The sequence below is a fragment of the Eurosta solidaginis genome, chromosome 4, assembly GCF_040869045.1.
Source record: "Eurosta solidaginis isolate ZX-2024a chromosome 4, ASM4086904v1, whole genome shotgun sequence".
Taxonomy (NCBI): domain Eukaryota; kingdom Metazoa; phylum Arthropoda; class Insecta; order Diptera; family Tephritidae; genus Eurosta; species Eurosta solidaginis.
In genome coordinates, this window is record NC_090322.1 from 243424604 (window position 1) to 243443098 (window position 18495).

The 18495-nt window shown below is 36.7% G+C and overlaps 3 protein-coding genes across 3 annotated transcripts in view; 1 reads left to right on the forward strand and 2 right to left on the reverse strand.

The window, feature by feature from the left end:
• LOC137251179 (antigen LPMC-61) overlaps positions 1 to 11568 on the forward strand; it is a 37129-nt gene extending 25561 nt beyond the window's left edge. Inside the window, exon 2 of the mRNA XM_067785337.1 lies at positions 10517 to 11568. Coding sequence (XP_067641438.1) covers positions 10517 to 11242 — 726 coding nt within the window. The 3' untranslated portion in view covers positions 11243 to 11568. The remainder of the gene's footprint in view (positions 1 to 10516) is intronic.
• LOC137251180 (uncharacterized) lies at positions 2900 to 4870 on the reverse strand. Its single transcript, XM_067785338.1, has 2 exons — positions 4736 to 4870; positions 2900 to 4676 (listed from the first exon to the last, which is right to left on the reverse strand). Exons 1-2 carry the CDS (start codon positions 4802 to 4804, stop codon positions 4071 to 4073), a joined length of 675 nt encoding a protein of 224 aa, XP_067641439.1. The 5' UTR covers positions 4805 to 4870; the 3' UTR covers positions 2900 to 4070.
• Positions 11569 to 14039: 2471 nt separating the features above from the next.
• On the reverse strand, positions 14040 to 16176 carry LOC137249296 (pancreatic triacylglycerol lipase-like). The gene is made up of 5 exons (XM_067780624.1): positions 15905 to 16176; positions 15681 to 15843; positions 14586 to 15034; positions 14332 to 14532; positions 14040 to 14260 (listed from the first exon to the last, which is right to left on the reverse strand). The coding sequence occupies exons 1-5, from the start codon at positions 16041 to 16043 to the stop codon at positions 14040 to 14042; spliced, it is 1173 nt and encodes a 390-aa protein (XP_067636725.1). The 5' UTR covers positions 16044 to 16176.
• Positions 16177 to 18495: the final 2319 nt, after the last annotated feature.

The following is an 18495-nucleotide window of genomic DNA, read 5'->3' on the forward strand; positions in this document are numbered from 1 at the left end:
GGGAGAAGATACGAAAGAAATACAAGGAGCAAGCATGCAGAAAGGAGGGAGAGGCAAGAAGATATTTTTTTTTTTTGCGGTGGCTTAAACATTCTTCTTTACACTAGGAGAATAGATATATCGCGGAAAAGAATATTATTATTGGTCATCTTCTTTTGGTCAAGCTCTTCACAAAACTTTTAATACCACCGTCGAGCAAAAAGAGAGCAATTTTAACGAGATTTGGTAAGAATATTATTTATATCAAAGTAACTGTGTTATTGTTCCTTACGGAAGACAATATTTGAATATGTTTAAGCAAAGAAACCATTTTAATACTTATTTTCTTTTTCTGCGTCTAAAAAGTACAGGTTAAAAAATTGTCCTAGATGAAAATTTATGAATCCCGTGGATACCCAGATGCATCCTTTCTATTTTTCTAACTTTTTTCAAAAAAATTCACAAATAAAAACAAAGTACTGACTTTTATTTTATGGTCCGAAAGTAAAAGTTAAAGGCGGACTTTTATTTTTAAGGACAAACAAAAATCCGGCCTTATTGCTATGGTAGGGCTCATCAAAATTGAATGCATTTTTTACCAATATATTTTTTTAAATGTATAGATTTGAAACTTAAATGATCATTCAAAAGTTTTTGTTACTAATACCAGAAATTATTCATAGAAATCCAAGACCAACTCTCATAGTATTCATACTTTTCCGTAGTAAACTTCTACCTGTCTTTTTCGCTATAAAGTGTAATTTAAATGAGCTATTGCCTCGAAATTTAATATACCACTTTCTTTTGAAGTTAGAAGGACTCTGTATCAAAAAATTCTTTTCATTTAGATCAGCCGTTCCGACCGGACTTTCATTCTGACCCTAAAAAATAAATGTCCGAATTAAAGTTTTCCATGAGTCCGAAATAGTGGATGGAGTGGGGTGTTGTATACTGTACTGATTCGGAAATAAACAGATCCTAAAAGCTGCCAGATCACTTTAGCTTTTTCCGGCCAAAGTAGCAGCCGTAACCAAAGTAGTATAAAAACTGGAAGAAACTGCAGCAATTAAGACAACAACCTCGCTTGGCACAGCATCTTAGAGTGTGTAAGAGTGTAACCAATACCCGGAAAGAATCGGGACAGGGAGAAGCATACATCTAAATTGGGACCCAGGGTGTAAGGGAATAGATGGGAATGAAAATGAGAATGAAGAAGCTAAAAAGGGCGCTCCCCTCGAAGCTTGCTCCGTAGATGTCCCAATTAGATTGGGCGAGATTAAGAGAAGGAGAAAAGGGCACATAATCGACCAAACAAGAAAGTGTCGAAGATTATGTGTAGGACTTACAACCTTAGACCAACAAACTTGTTTCTGTAATTAAATAGTTAGGACTGTAGACTCATGACGGGTATTCTAACTGGACATTGTTTGCTGGCGTCACATTAGTTTAATTTGGACTTGGTCAGTGATAGCAGACGCAGGAAGCTTGTGTTGGAGGAGGAAACGATCGAGTACGTTTCGTGCTTGTGCCCTGCGCTTGCCAGGTTAAAATTCCAGCTATTTGTAGTGATGCAGCTGTTAGTTTGGTCATTAAACAAATTTCTGGTAATACTGCGAACTCATTCAGCATATGTAAGGCCCGCATGGACCGGCCAGTTCAACCTAACCTAACCTTAGTTTGTTTTCCGCGCTAATAAAATAAAAGTCCTTTGGACTAAAAAATTAAAAGTATGAAAATATTTCTATTGTGTATAAGTAGTGTATCTCGGCTTTTTTATCATTTAATGTTTGTAACTTTTCGCTTTTAATGTATCCTAAACATGTATATGGGGTATTCCATCCCATTTCGACCAAGTTTGAACCCGACCCCTTGTTGGTTGAAAGTTTTTCTTCTTTTTCTAGCTTACGAAAGACGTTTTCAGAATTTTTTCAAATTTTTCATCCAACTCAAAAAAAGTTATGAATTTAAAAAAAAAACGGTGTTTTTTTCAAAATGCTATAACTTTTTCAAAAATTGACCGTTTGGGATCTTTTTTTTTAAATTTGTTTTTAAATGTACTTTTCGGAAAAAATACAAAAAAATGTTTATTTTTTTTTTTTTTTTTGTAATTTTTCAGTTTTTCGAGGTTTTTCGAATTTCGCCATTTTTTCTCGTAAAAACTTTAATCAATTCTGCAATCATCCCCACTAATCCCGGAGTGGGCCAATAATTTTTTTTTTTTTTTTATTTAATTGAAAAAAACAACTTTAAAAATTTATTTGTATTTTTTCCGAAAAGTACATTTAAAAAAAAATTTAAAAAAAAAACATCCCAAACGGTCAATTTTTGAAAAAGTTATAGCATTTTGAAAACAAGAACGGTGTCCAACTCAAAATAAATTATGAATTAAAAAAACAAGGTGTTTTTTTTCAAAATGCTATAACTTTTTCAAAAATTGACCATTTGGGATCTTTTTTTTTTAATTTGTTTTTAAATGTATTTTTCGGAAAAAATACAAAAAAATGTTTAAAGTTTTTTTTTCAATTAATAAAAAAAAAAATTATCGGCCCACTCCGGGATTAGTGGGGATGATTGCAGAATTGATTGAAGTTTTTTATGAGAAAAAAAATGGCGAAATTCGAAAAATCTCGAAAAACTGAAAAATTGCAAAAAAAAATTTTAAGTTTTTTTGTATTTTTTCCGAAAAGTACATTTAAAAACAAATTTTTTAAAAAAAAAATATCCCAAACGGTAAATTTTTAAAAAAGGGTTGGCATTTTGAAAAAAACACCGTTTTTTTTTTTTAAATTCATAACTTTTTTTGAGTTGGATGAAAAAATTTGAAAAAATTCTGAAAAACGTCTTTCGTAAGCTAGAAAAAGAAGAAAAACTTTCAGCCAATTCTAAAGGGGTCGGGTTCAAAATTGGTCGAAATGGGATGGAATACCCCATATATATGAAAACACACAGCTGTTTATAAATTGTTTTAATGTTCATTACCTTATTATTCGGAATGCAAAAATTAATAGTCAGTCTGACTACTGAGCTCCAGCTTAAAAAGGCTGTAAAAAGAGATATAGAGTTTACTTAGACCAAAATAATGACATTCTAGTTATAATAATCGGGCCTGTTCTGGATTTTGATTCCGACCAATTTATTCGGAATCAAAATGGATTGGTGTTCGGAATATCGATTCCGACCAGACTTGGCCGATTTGAAAAGTTTTGCCGCTGAGCAGTCGGAATCGAAAGTAATTAGCCTATTAAGTACAGATATTTATTCATTTTATTTGGAAGATTTATAACAACTTTTTGCTGGACTATTTGTTTATTTAGTATAACAAATCTTTATTTGAAAATTCCCATCAAAAATTGTCCAGGCCAAACAAAGCGATTCTGGTGGAAAGGAAACCGACGTGTTCTCAATTTCGATCGATATATTTTTGGAATTTTTATGCACAATTGCACGTCTTCTTGCCTCTGTATTTCCGAAAACCATTAGTGCTGGTATTTTCTTTCAATTTTTGCACAATTTTAATTTAACTAAAACCAAAATAAATAAAAACAGCTGTTTCGCTTGATTATCGCCTTGAAATGAAAACGATTCGAAATCGACTTCGAATCGATTTGTTTCAATCGGAATTGAGAACACCAAAAAGAAATCGACTCGGAATCAGCCTCGTTTTGCTTTTCAAAACGAGTCGGAATTCAGAACAGGCCTGAATAACTTGTCGCTTTATACCTCAGAGCAAATTTAAGCCGAGCTTTTTTTCCAATTTTTGGTGTGCTTTTTAGTTTTCCCAACAAATTGGGTGACATAAGGTCCAACCACCAATTCAAATGGCGACCAAGTGAATTGAAGATATGAATATATGATATGTTTACAACGTCAAATTTCAAATGGTTACAATGTGAACGATATTGATATATTGACCTTTCCGAAATGGTCATAAAATCAACTCATTTTTTCTCCAGTGGGAGGAAATTTGATCCCTTGACGAATTAAATAGCTTGAAATTTTAAAGTTAAAGCTAGTTTTTGCTTAGACATTTTTTTTACAATTAACTCTAGTATAAATTTTTAACACAAGAAAATAGTTTACAATTCGTTATTTTAGTTTTCCCCTGCAAACTTCTCTCCCACCCGTTTCATCGTTTCCATCATTGCTGCGGAAATATGTTCATAAAAACGATTAATTTTCTCACTAAATTGTTGAAAGTGTTCTCTTAATTTTTCTCTCCATTGTGTCATCTCACTTTCATTAAACTCAGCCAAATCATCGTATTCGGTTTGACGCTTGCGACGACCATTTGATTTTTTCGATTTCGTCTTTTTCGCTTTCTTAGCTTTTGCAGCTTTACGTGCCTTCAGGCGTGCCATGCGGCGCCGTGCTTCTTCAACAATTTCTTCACCACCAGCATCCGTACTACCACTATTGCTGCCACCAGAATGACACGGCGCATGCATATTACGTAATAGATTTTTGAATGATGTTTTTGGTCCGCTTGCGGCGTACTCTTCACTTTCAATCGATCGTCTGCGTCGACGTTCTTCCTCATCTGAATCTTCGTCGCCCATATCAACTTTTGATTTGGAATGCATACCAAAACCTGGCATTTGAAAGGCAAAATCTCTGCGTGCTGCAACGCCATTCTGAAATAGTTCAGCTACTTGATTTTCCACGCCTAAATCGCTTACTGCAGCTTCGTTAAAGAAGTTCTATGTAGAAGTGTAAATCGGAACTCAGTTGTATTATTCTTGGATTGTCCTGCGCTTACCTGTGGGTTGGGTGCTGCTGTAGTTGTTGTATACAAAAAGAAACACCAAAGACATATTGTTGTGAGCATGGCTCTCGTGGGCCACGAAAAGCCTCTATTATTCAATTTGAAATACTTAAGTTCCTTCGACGCGTTATGGCTGCTCCGGAGCTACTAATGGTTTTTCACATTTATTTAAGAGTTTTAAAGTTCACCAAGGTGGAACGATTTTCCAATATGAAACGTAATATTTTATCATAATCGCAAGCATTCAATCGCGCTTAAGTTTATATTCGTTCATGTATGTGCTTTTGCATATACATATGGGTGCATTTAGGAATGCATGTGGGGACCAACAAATGTTCCCATGTCACCTTGTTGTAAGAGGTGAACTCCGGACTTTATTTTCGATTTTATTTAAATTAAGTAGATGGGTAGCTTAATACATTGACTATGCTGTGTGATACTACTTTTTCCGGTTAGAGAAATGGTAGGTAGTTATAAAGCACCAATTTCAAGCTCAGGGTCTTAATTTCCGCTAAGCTGTCCGAGTAGGTTATAATTTCTTTAACCAGAGCATCTTATTCATCTCAACCTTAATCGCGGCGACTTGCACACACGATTTACATCGATATCTCCTGTTTTACGCCACAGACATTTATTCCCAACTTCGGCCTATTCGTGGCTCAGTTAAATGGTGCACTTCCTCAGCTGTATTCCTCCTCTTGAGGAAATGTAGGTGTTCACTGGCACGGGGGATATTTGTCGGCATAGAGAAGCCTTTCTTTTGTGGAATAAAATCGAAGTGGCTGGAGTGCGAAAACTGAGGCAGCACATAACCAACAGGTCAGCCTGCTGTAAAGTGGAATGCTGTCGTAACCGATTCCAGCAAGCCCATAGCTTATCTCGAAGTCTGATTTGAATGTTTAGCATTAAACTGATGTTGGGTGTTGGGTTTTTAATTCCGCTGATACCCAAGAGCGTTTTCCGTTGTACCGACACCAACATTTTGCAAATACTCTCCATGTGCAGTGCGTGGATGAAGACCACCACCGCACAGAGCAGTTTCGGCATGACTACCATCGCATAAAAACAGTATTACAAGACAGCTGAAAGAAGATGTCTAGGAGGAGTTACGTAAAGAGAGATTTGCACAGTTTTAAGGGAATTGTAAGGGAAAAGGAGGGGAGGAAAAACATAGATACTGAGGAAAAGGGAATCGGAGATATACAAGTTTTTTGAGATCATACAACTGAAACAAATAATGTCTTAGGAAGTCTTAGCGTGCAGGTGTTTGTAATATCTTCGTGTAAGCGATAACTGAAATCCCAGCGCTAGGAGAAATTGAAGATAACGAGTAAAGAAAAAAAGTCCGTCAAGACGTTCTGCAGATGCTATATCATCGCTCGCATCAAATCGAGATTTGGACGGAGGTATAAGGCGATTATATTCAAAGTATCTTTCTCTGACAAATTAAAACAAATAAATGGGTAAGAAAGTTCGCGTTGTTGTTGTTGTAGCTTTAAAATGGTATTCCTCCCTTTGAAGGTTGGTATGCTATTGAAGTGGCTGCCTTTGCCCGAGTATGGTTCAAATACGCTTGTGTGTTACCACCTACAGTTACATTACCCGCCTATCGATGGTTGATGGAACTTCTACGTCATTGCAATATCACACTCCTTCTTCCGTAAAGAATTCATTTCTGTCCCAGAGTTTACCTCGCAAAAATGAAGTAGGTACTCGTAGTGAACAGCTCAGCTTGCCTCTTAAAAAAGGATTGAATAGAATAATGGCATATTCATCTCTTCTGTCCCAATAATAATCCTACACAAAATTACTTCTTCTATTGAGAACATACCACCATTTTCATATTTTGGACTGTCTGCAGTAGCAGGTTCCAGTATTGTCAGGTCAGACAAGCCACAAGGTAATAAAAAATAAGAGAAATGTAGTCGAAGCTGTTCTATCTTACTGCAGCCAAACAATACAGAATTGGCCCTCAGGATCATAAAGCAACTTTGCATCAAGAAAGCGACCAAAAACAGACAGCTATCGAAACCTGCATTAGTATATCTGGCAAGAATGAAATAGTATAGAATAAGGGTGAGAGAGAAAGGGTAGAGGAAGGGAAATTAAAAAAAGAGCGAGGCATAGATCGAGAAGAAAGAGGCGCGGACGATTATAGGAAAAAATGCATATGAGGCAAGACCGGAAGAAAAGAAGAGTGAGAGAAATTGGCAAAGTGTGTAAGTGAAAGAGCAAAGTGGAGAGAAGAGAGCAAGATCGTGCAAAACATTTTTCATTACTTTTTTTAGTTGGCAGGTAAACCAAAGTTCAGGCGGCATCACATCCGCTGTGTATTAAAAAATGTTTTTATAAATTTTGCATAACCAATCGCCTCAGCGAATTTTTGCCAACGCCCCGCTCTATATAAAAATCCACATCTGTTTTGAGCTTTGTAAGCTTTGTGAGTTGTAAAACGTTTATCGCTGCATCGCTTTTACAACTTTTAATTGCTGATCAACAACCAGATGTTCATAGCTTTGTGTCATGCAATTTACGGAGTTCAAAGAATTTCATTCATTAATTTACCTTATTATACAATATTTTGTATCTTCAACAAATTAGCATAATGCAAAACAAATACATACATATTAGGCCGGGTCGATTTGTGGGGAGGCAAAAAAATCGCCCATTGCTCTATGAAAATCATATTCTAGGGCTCAAAATAAAAAACTTTGCCGAAGGAACCATACCTCTAAAACGAATTCTGGTGTCCCCCAATTTGGGTCGAACTTTTGGGTAGGGGCAAATTTTGAAAAATCCCACTTTGACCCATTTAGAGTGCTCCAATCGAGTCCATATGTATGACCGACCCCCCTAACTTTGGAGGCCCGACCCACCGATGCCAGTGGCACACCCTCTGGAACTCCCCTGGGGGTTCACCATAGAAACATTTCAAAAAATCGCCGGTTTTGCACTTTATAAATATATATATAGAGGAATCGAGATAGATATAGACTTCCATATATCAAAAGCATCAGTATCGAAAAAAAATTTGATTGAGCTATGTCCGTCAGTACGTCCGTCCGTCCATCTGTCCGTCCGTCCGTCTGCCCGTTAACACGATAACTTGAGTAAATATTGATATATCTTCACCAAATTTGGTACACGAGCTTATCTGGACCCAGAATAGATTGGTATTGAAAATGAGCGAAATCGAATGATAACCACGCCCACTTTATATATATATAACATTTTTGAAAACACAAAAAACCTGATTATTTAGTAAATAATAAACCTAGAATGCTGAAATTTGACATGTGGACTGATATTGAGACTCTTGATAAAAATTTGAAATTTTTTTTAAAATGGACGTGGAACCGCCCACTTGTGATAAAATCAATTTTACAAATATTATTAATCATAAAGCAAAAATCGTTAAAGCTATCGTGACAAAATTTGGCATAGAGGTTGCCTTTACTATAAGGAATGCTTTGGAGACCACGCCCACTTTTATATAAAAGATTTTTAAAAGGGTCGTAGACGAAAATAATAAGTTATATCTTAGCGAAAAAGAGCTTTTATCAATAGAATTTTACTTTCTAAATTGAATTGTAACATTAAATTGGAAAACACTTAAATCTGAAAAAATGGGTGTGGCACCGCCCCTTTTTTGTCTAAGCAATTTTCAATGTTTCGGGAGCCATAACTCAAAGAAAAATTTACATATCCTAACAAAATTGGGTACACATATTTTCTTTATAGCAAAAAGTATTTCTTGTAAAAATGGACGGGATCGGTTAAAGGCCACTGCAACTTAGATATAAAACAAGTTTAAAAGGGTCGTAGACTAGAATAATAAGCTATTTTTTAATTTTAATTTATTTATTTTTATGGCTGTTTAGGCCTAAAACTTAAACTACTAAGTACACTTCATTAGAATATCATTTATTTTTATTGAATATGCTGTTGGCATAACGTGACAACGGACGAGTCTGGGAGCCAGTCATTTAAGGAAGGTTGGAAAGGACGCGTTTCCAATCCTCCAGTGCTCCCAGTTTAAGGCAACAAAATTTGAAACTTATATTTTTCAATTATATTTGTATTTTAAGCTGTCGGAGTGTATTGGTATCCGATCAACACAGCTAAATATGTCTTTGGATGTTGGAAATTGAAAATAAAGTGTACCCAAACACCTCTAAACTTTGTTTAGTAAAGACGCTGTCGGAATGCATGAAGATTCCGATCAGCACAGCTCAAATATAATGGGAGGTTAAAAAGGACGTGTTTCCAATCCCCCCTGCTCCAACATTTGTTTGACCTTATTTTGGTTACACATCATATAATTTTATTGTTATATTAATGCTGTTGGAATGCGAGTGATTCCGATCAGCAACAGTAAATATAGGCCGAAAATACCGAATTCCAGCGAAATTAGTTGTTGGAACTGTCTGGAGTTACAGGTGACGACTGATTTCCTTTTCCTTAGGGCCGGGTGCATTGTATTTTGCTGCTACCAATATTACCATTCCCTTTTCGCACACCAGTATCGGTATATCATGTAAAAAATAAAAGAAAAAAAACTTTATCTTATTGGAAGGGTTTTACAATGCTCCAATAAACTTTTTTTAAAAGTATTGAAGTTATTACTACTTTTTATGTGATTAGGAAGTTCATTGAAATATTTTAGGCCCTTATAAAATATATTTTGCTTGTCCACTTCTGTTTTGAAAAGAGGTAATCTAAAATTATTGTTTTCTCTGATTACGTATGAATGTGCATCATTTACATATATAAGCTTTTCGCTGATGTAAGTTGGTAATTTACCGTGCTTAATATTAAATACAAAGTTAATACTGTGGTAGAATATGAGCTGTTTTATACTCAACCAGTTTAGTGCTTCTATCATATTATAACTTAGCCACACATAGTTTTGTATCGAAGATATTTCACTTATCAAGGAGACATTTTGTTTTAAACGGACAGTGCCATGGGTTATGTAGAAAAGTAATTTATCTAAAATGAAATGAGCAATCGAAGCTCACGCTGAGTATATAATGTTCGGTTACACCCGAACTTAGACACCCTTACTTGTTTTTATTAAATTATCATTTATCGTTGGCGAGTTCAATCTGCCATAAATATTAAAACTACATTCATAAAATTGTGTATGCACATGTAAATAAGTCGTTTATCTGTATGCATACCAAATTTCATTGAACTTTCATTTGTTTACTTAATAGTGACAACAAGATTATTTAAAAAGGATTATATAAATTTTTTATTCTGGGTGAAATATGTACCTAAAGCAGCAACCGTGAGCATTTTATTATGCTACTAGCATCGATTTGCCAAACAAGCCACTTGCCATACTTACGTACATTAAAAAAAAATTAAAAAACGTTTTTCAAGTGAAGCAAAAACTTTACTTTGCATTTTAATTCTACACATCTTATTGTTTATTTATAAATTAAAAAAAAAAAAAAACACTAAAAATATCCGTAAACAAAATCATAAGTCGAAAAAAGAAATAGTTTTAGACAACAAAACTTTTCACAGCATCCACAGTAATAACTGAACACCAGTGACGTACCAATAAAAGCGAGAAACATGCAAACATACGAGGTGAGACCGGTGACTCCCAAAGCCACCAGTGCAGTCAAAATGTGAAGGATTTTCAATTCAATGCACAGCAAATTTCATTGCTTTCAAGCACCGAACTCCGAAAACACTAACTTAATTAAATTTTGCATGCCAACTTATTAATTTTATACCGTTTTCCTCTTTTTTTCTCCGCAGTATACCAACGCCGCCGATGCTACATCACCATACCAGCAACAACAAGCGCTGCAGTATGCCCAACAACAACAAACGTATCCATCATACGCCACACCACAATATGCTTCGGCGACCCCATCCACGCCTACTTATACTGGCGGCATAGCACAACAACATTATGCACAAACATTACAGCAGATACAACAGCAGCAATACGAACAGCAATTAGAGCAACTGCAGCAGCAACAACAACAACAACAGACACGCTACAGCGCACAAAAAAGCTCGACACCAAATCAAGTTGAACAGCTACAGGCGGCCTATCTTGCCTACCAGCAACAGCAACAACAACAACAGCTGCAACAACAGCAACAACAACAGCAGCAACACCAACAACAATATGTCAGCCAAGAAGATTATCAACAACAATTGCTACGTCAACTTTACAATGAACATCGCCCAACTGCGGCAGCTTTCAATGCGGGCGCCAGCCACCAAACGAGCCCCATTTACAACACCTCCGATTATGCCAACTATATGCAACATCAACAACAATTGGCTGAACGTACATTCGGTTCGGCACCAACAGCTGCCACATTAGCTGCCAATAATGGTTTGAGCTCGACGACGCCTTTATCGCCCAGTATGAGCAGCACCACCGAGAAATTGTTGGGTATTCAGTATTCACCATCAAATAAAGTGTCGCATGTCAAATTCTCTAGTGGCAATTTGCACTATAATTTTTAAGATTTCTATTCTTTGTTGTCGACGCCAAAAACAATGCGCTTCGTCGTAAATTTGGTTTGAAGGCGCGCGGATGATGACGAGACTGTGAAAGGAAAAGAGTGACGAAAACTAAAGATACGAATGTAGATGGAAGAGTGTGAAGTTAGCATTGCGCGTATGTTTACTTCATAAGGACGTGTCTATGACCCTTGGAATTTCTTCTGAAACTTGGGCACACAATACGCTTACGGTGCTTTAATGAGTTTCGCCTTTAAATTAAATTGTTCTTTTTAAAAATTTATTTTTTACGCCAAATTCCCAAAATAAAATCATACACCTACACATGAGTTTATATATTTCTTGATTATTTATTTGTATCTACTTGTGTGACGTTCCATTATGTGACGTCATACATGTCACATTCTCGAAGTAAAAAATAAATAAAACACGTAATTTTGATTCAAGGCGAATCCATACCAGGTTTTGGCAAAGCAAATTCAATCAATTCGCCGTGCAGAAGGATGTCAAGTCAAAAGAAAAATTTCATTGACTTCGATTAACTGTCATTGGAGTACAAGGCGTTGTATGGAAAATAGTCAAGAAGAAGCAATCAGCTGTTGGGATAACAACACATGGTATTGAATTCGCCTTGGTTTGATTACATAAAAAAAAATCAATGACTTCTATTACATTTGACCAGTACTACCGCGAATTGGGTTTAGATCCTCTTTGTTATCCCGTTTTATAGATTTTCCTTACATGAAACTATTGACGGATCTTTCACTCACCCGGTTTAGAATATGCCCTCCCTCATAGTGAGGTCACATTACGATAGTAAAAATAAAACTCGAGGTGTGCGTTGGATTCTCACTTTCAAACAGCACTGCTCGGTTGTCTATCACGCAACAAGAATCTATAGAAAGCAAGTCGAATTCAGTACCAGGTGTTGTTATTCCAACAGCTAATTGCATCTTTTTGACTATTTTCCATACAACACCTTGTACAACAATATGCCAGCGAATCGAAATCAATAAAAAATATCTTTTAACTTGACATTCTTCTGCACGTCGAATTGGTTGAATTCGCTTTGCCATCACCTTGTGTGGATTCGCCTTGCCTTGAATAGATTCGTCTTGATCAAGGTGATGGCGAAGCTAAGAAAAGTACTATTAATTTCGATTAACTGATATATCGTTGTACCCAGGCGTTGTATGGACAATATCAAGAAGAAGCAATCAGTCAAAGCGAATCCAATATCAATTCTTGCGATCTCATCAGCTGATTGCTTATCCTAGATATTTTCCATACAACGCCTTCATGAGACAATTTGTCAGTTAATTGAAATCAGTAATAATTTTGTTTTGACTCGACATGTGCTGCATGGCGAATCGGGTTGAATTCGCTTTTCCATCACCTTGTATAGATTCGCCTTGCAATCAGCTAATTGTACTACACTACCTGGTACTAAATTCGCCTTTATTTCTCGTTATTGTGGTTGGCTTATAATTCTCAGTTGAAATTGATAACGTGAAAAAGTTTTCAGGATTAAAAAAATGTATTCTTGCTGTAAGCTCTTCCTTGGTTTATTAGCCCAGGTGAAGTTAGGTTGGGTTTAATTTGCCGATCCATAAAGAATTCACATAGATGAAGTGCATCTATAGCGTCACCAAAACTTGCGTGACGACCAAACGGAGAAACCCCAATAAGGTACCAGGATTTATGTTATAAACTAACTGCGCCCTCTTGCCAAATACTGGAAGTGTTCCAGGACCCAGATTAAAAGCTGCCTCGGGATCTGGCAACTCTGTCGCTTTTACTAGCTGTTGGCATGAGCTCGCAGCAGCCAAGACCGCTACTGATAAATCCTAATTTATAAGCGTATGATGTTAGAAGTCAGTTTTTAGTTATTATGCCGTTCATGAGCCTTGGGCCTCCCCTCTTCAGAGATATGAGCCACTTTGTGTGTCTAATATTGTACGATTTCCACACGTTAAATGAAAATTTCCTGGATTTACATTCACGCATTTCCTGCTTGATATATAGCATACAACTCCTATCTCTTGGGACCCCTGCCATAGATTCATCGAGTGCTACTCTCTCCTTTTGGAACTTATTGATCAGATTTGTGGAAGTTTGGTTTTTCGACAAACTAGACAGTGTTAAGCTCATCAGATAAAGCAAGGACTCGTTTAGGACTACTAGGAAGTAACCTGTTTGAACGGATCTGCTAACACCCGACACTTACTAACCTCTTCAGTTTCTTCTTACCTTTTTATCTCTTTATTTGCTCATTTCTATAGCTCGTTGATCACTTTTTTTAATCTTTTCATTCTGCTTTACTTGCATGGGTTCCTGGATTACTGAGAGTTTCTCGAATCAGGGACTCATGAAGTATTACATTGCGCTGATCAATCGCCCCATCATTTCCTCGAATACCACCAATGGGCCAGTACCAGTTGAATGTCAAAATTTATAAAAATGAACAGTCCTTCATATTGAAGGACTTCTGCTAAACCTGCTGAAAATGATGCTCCCTCTGCTCGGTTATAACGTTGGAGCCATGATCCCTCTTAATATTAAGACCTCGTAGAGTAATCACATTCATAAGGCAGCAGCTGTGCCAGCCGTCGATAACTAGGCTATTAAAAATGGTTCAATGCATACTGATAAAGTCCATCTACTCATTAGGAAAACTCTCTCAAATATATTAACTTAATGAAATTTAAATTGAAGGCTTTAAAGTTTTTCAAATTGAGAATTGCATGTTTATTACTATAAAGTCATACACATACATATAAATAAGCTTTTTGGTACTCTATTACCCACCTACACCCAATGCAAACTCTGGTTTGTGTGACGTTTTCAAAAAGTATATGCCTCGCGCTTTCAACGGTACTTGATCACCCATTATTATACGCCTGCCATCACAATTTTCCATCTTCATATCGTCAATACTGTTACAAGCTCTGGCATGAAACCCCTTGACACTATTTATGGATTCAGCAAAATATTCATGAGACCGACTATGACTGCAGCCAGCTGAAATAAAATAAATATCAATAGAAACCCAATAGCGTAATACGTAAACCATGTATGCTCTGTGTACTTACTAAATATTTTAGAAAGCTCCTTACATCCCGGTTGTGGAGGAGTCCCTCCATTCGGATAGAAATCAACTGTACCAATCGGTTTCATAAAACCCAAAACACCAGCACAACTATGTATGACGTCCACAAACTCAGCATCTGTTTCATCTAAATGATTTTCAGGTCCAATGCAATTCTCAAATGCTGGTCGTGCGGGATCCAGACCTAGAAATATAATTGAAGCAGTCGTTCATATAAACGGCGAATTTAGGACCCACCAGTTATACGCCCCACTCTGTAACGTGCATACGACCCCGCATAACCCATGATATGTGCACCCAAACTGTGTCCAATCAAATGAATACGCTGCGGCGAGGCATAATGCTGGTCCACCAATGAATCGATTAGTCGCGCCACCGCACGTCCCACATGAATGGCATAGCGTGCCGGTTTCAAATAGTAAATACTTTCCGCTTGATCCCTCCAATTTACAGCGAACACATTGACATTGCCCCGTTTCATGTATGCGTCCCGTATAGCTTTTATGGAACGACTTCTTGCGCTTGACTTCCAACCGTGTACCAAAATTTTCGTATCCAATTCGGGTTTGAACTCAGCCAATAGTTCATCCCATTCACCATCGTAAGCTGCTTCCCGACGTCCAAAGAATGTATCGTCGAACGATTGAATTGAGATGTTGATGATGTAGGGGGAGATTGCATGGTATCTATGGAGACAAATTTGGCGTCTATATTATTTTTCTTAGTAGTAATAATGTGTATCTTAAATACTGGCGCCCTTGAAATCAGAGTATTCTTGACATGCCTCTGTATTAAATATAAGATCTCCTTCAGAAACAAAGGACCCCGTGAACAGGAATATATTTTCCGATTTTACTGCCATCCGAGAAAGTCCCCTGCAAGCAACTACAAGTTCTGGTTGGTTCTGACTTCAGTGGGACGGCGAATTCAATTTCGGCACTGAAACCCTCACGTAATGTGGCCGGGCGAATTTGGCTACGAATCAATCGCGGCTGAACTAAGTTCCATATTAACGCTAATCGTTTCATCCTAGGTTCTTCAGCAAGGCTGATGGAATTGAATATATAGCTTCGTCGGCTGATCAAAATGGCGAAGCCGGCATAATTTGGTAGAGTACTAGGGGCTGCCGTTTCTTTGAAAAAAAAGATCGATCGGTAAAATTAGCACTGACGGAGAGTTTAATCACTTGATCACTAAGAGAAGATGCGTAATCACTTGGAACTATCGTCTTGGTGGTGAAGAGTAGTCTGTGGGTCTCTCCGACCCAGAGCAAGTCTCGTCGCTGTTGTTCAAAATGCCAATTATGCTAAATTTTTCCACATTGATGCTTACCTATCATAATACTCGAATTGCACAAACATCGGTATATAACGTTCGACCTCTGGTGGTGGCTCTAACAAATAAGCCAATTCAGGTTCACCATCACCATTCGCCATATACAACCAAGTTGAGTTGTAATCCTCATCTCTTAGTGGCACTTCGGTACGTACACCAACTAGAAAACAACATAATAATCTTTAACATACACACAAACATACATAGATAAATGTACTCACATATAGACCAAACTGGCCTTATCACCTTTAGTATAGCCGCAACGCCTGTAATAATCCATTGAAACAAAACAAATGTGCCGGAAATTTCATTACGACAAGGATGGATTACATTACAAATACAAGCAATCGAATTAGACATTGCAAGTATAAATGCATTAAATGTGAGTAGATAGATCTTATATGTTTATAGTTATATACATATGTATGTATGTGAATTGAACACTTTAATAAAGCTTAATTGATTACGAGAGTCAAGGAAATGCAGGAAATGAATTCGCTTCAACTGAACTTTTTGAACTGATTTTGTTTCGAAGATGTGATTGAATTGTTGGCTCGAAATTTCGGTGATCATTTATGATATGCGACATACATACGTACATATGTATTTGATTATGTAGATACCTATATACCCGCCAAAAAATTGCGTCTTTAATTTCTTCTGAAATTTTGCACACTTAAAATGTTCAGGTGATTAGGGAAAAGGAAATTTTTTGCATGCTGTTTCAATATCTTTTCCGGTTAAGGATATATAGAGAATAAAATAATTTAAAAAAATTTTTTAAGTTAAACGGTTTTATTGAAAACAATACTTACATGAAGTAATAATAATACGAAAAGCTAGAAAATAATTAGGTAGGTCCTAGGTACTAGTCATCACACTCCTTATCAATCTATGGCGTTGATCAATCTAAAAGCGTTGGGCGCGTGAAATTTCGAAAAATGTGACTGATTAAGGTTCAGTTAGTTTTACTTATAACTATCAGTAGAAATATGACGCGTCCAACGCTTTCATTTAATTGTCTGATCAACGCCATAGATTGATAAGGAGTGTGGTGACTAGTACCTAGAACCTACCTAATTATTTTCTAGCTTTTCGTATTATTATTACTTCATGTAAGTATTGTTTTCAATAAAACCGTTTAACTTTAAAAAATTTTTTTTAATTATTTTATTTTCAAGTTTTTAGTCTTTATTTAATTGCCTATTATTTCTCATTCTATTTAGTTCATTTAGTGACTCATTATTACAAGGACTCTTTCCTGACAATTTGTTACAACCTAAGTCCTCAATACATAATCCTTCCAAAGACTTTACTCGACTCTGCGCCACGTATGCATCTCCCTCCTCCAACTCCAAAATATTTTGATGTCACTTCTACCGTATTGTGTATTTGTTCCAAATATGAGCCAAATCGGGCATCATAGGTCGCTTTCTATTCATGTATCTATGTATTATGTGTTCCAAATATGGGCAAAATCGGACCACAAATACGATTTTTGTGAATATCTCGATCCTTCCGCCACCTAGCGCCGATTCTTTGTTTTTTTTTTTTTTGATAGGTCGCTTTCTATTCATGTGTCTATGTATTATGTGTTCCAAATATGAGCCAAATCGGTCCACAAATAAGATTTTTGCGAATATCTCGATCCATGCGCCACCTAGCGGCAATTTTTTTCTTATTATTGCATTGTCATCGGGTTCTGAACTATATTCCAAGTTTCATGCTTGTAGCTTATCGGGAAGTTACTTAAATTTTAATTACAAGATTCGTTCACAACGGCCGTGCAGCCGTGCATGTAGCCATGCGGCCTGTCAACTCAAGCTAAATAAAACCGTTTAAAAATAGGGTCCTAGATACGACCACTCGAATATCTCAAAAGGTTTCGGAGATCTCTCCTAAAAAGACACAGATAGGCCACAAATCACTTCCCACATCAGACGAAATTCGTTGAAATATGAAAGCTTTTTTTTCTTCGATATATTTTTATTTTATTCAAAATTAAACACCCTGTTTTGTTAAGAGCAAAACAGACGATCTACTGCAGGGCCAAGAATTACCTAAACTGCTTGCCACGCAATCGTTTATGCTTGAAGAAAGAAACAAAACGACAGGAAAGGCACAGGTGGAACAAAATGGAGTAGAATAGGGATAAGGGAAGTGAGAGGGAAAAAATAGAGATTTAAAATCAATCTGACTGGTTGAAATGTTACTGGAGCTGTTTAAAATTAATAACTTCTTCAGTCCCCTGGCACCTTCCCAATATAGCTAATTTGGTAAGTTTGAGTGGTGATATGAACTCATTGAGTACTCTTACCTGAGGTCGTCCGTGTTGTTTTGTCGTAGCTGAGCTTTTTCCGACAATTTTTGGGTCTCATAATATCCATCCGCCTTTGCCCATATTATAGGAATATACGGTTCAGTACCTGAGATTCGAAGGTAATCTTGAAACCACAATTGAGCCGGAGAGTGGGTGCCAGATCGCGAAAATATCAATGCTGTTTACTATGTCTACCAAGAAATAAGTAGAACCTGCAAGCTGCTAGATTGATGCAGCGTCTTTCAGGCGGCAAATATAGCTGTGAGGAAAGCAGCAGATATTTTGGAAGAAGCGTGCTTAAGGCGGTGATTAAGGCAATATTCTCACACAGTTCTGAAGAAGTTTTCTGCAATTCAAAGACACATTTGAAAAACTTCGCTCAGGCCAGACTATACATTTATTCAGGATTCTCGCTCATAAAGTGATAGAAAGTAACAAAAAGGCCGATGAGTTAACAAAGAAGGGTACATCGTTCGCTGAATCGACCGTAGA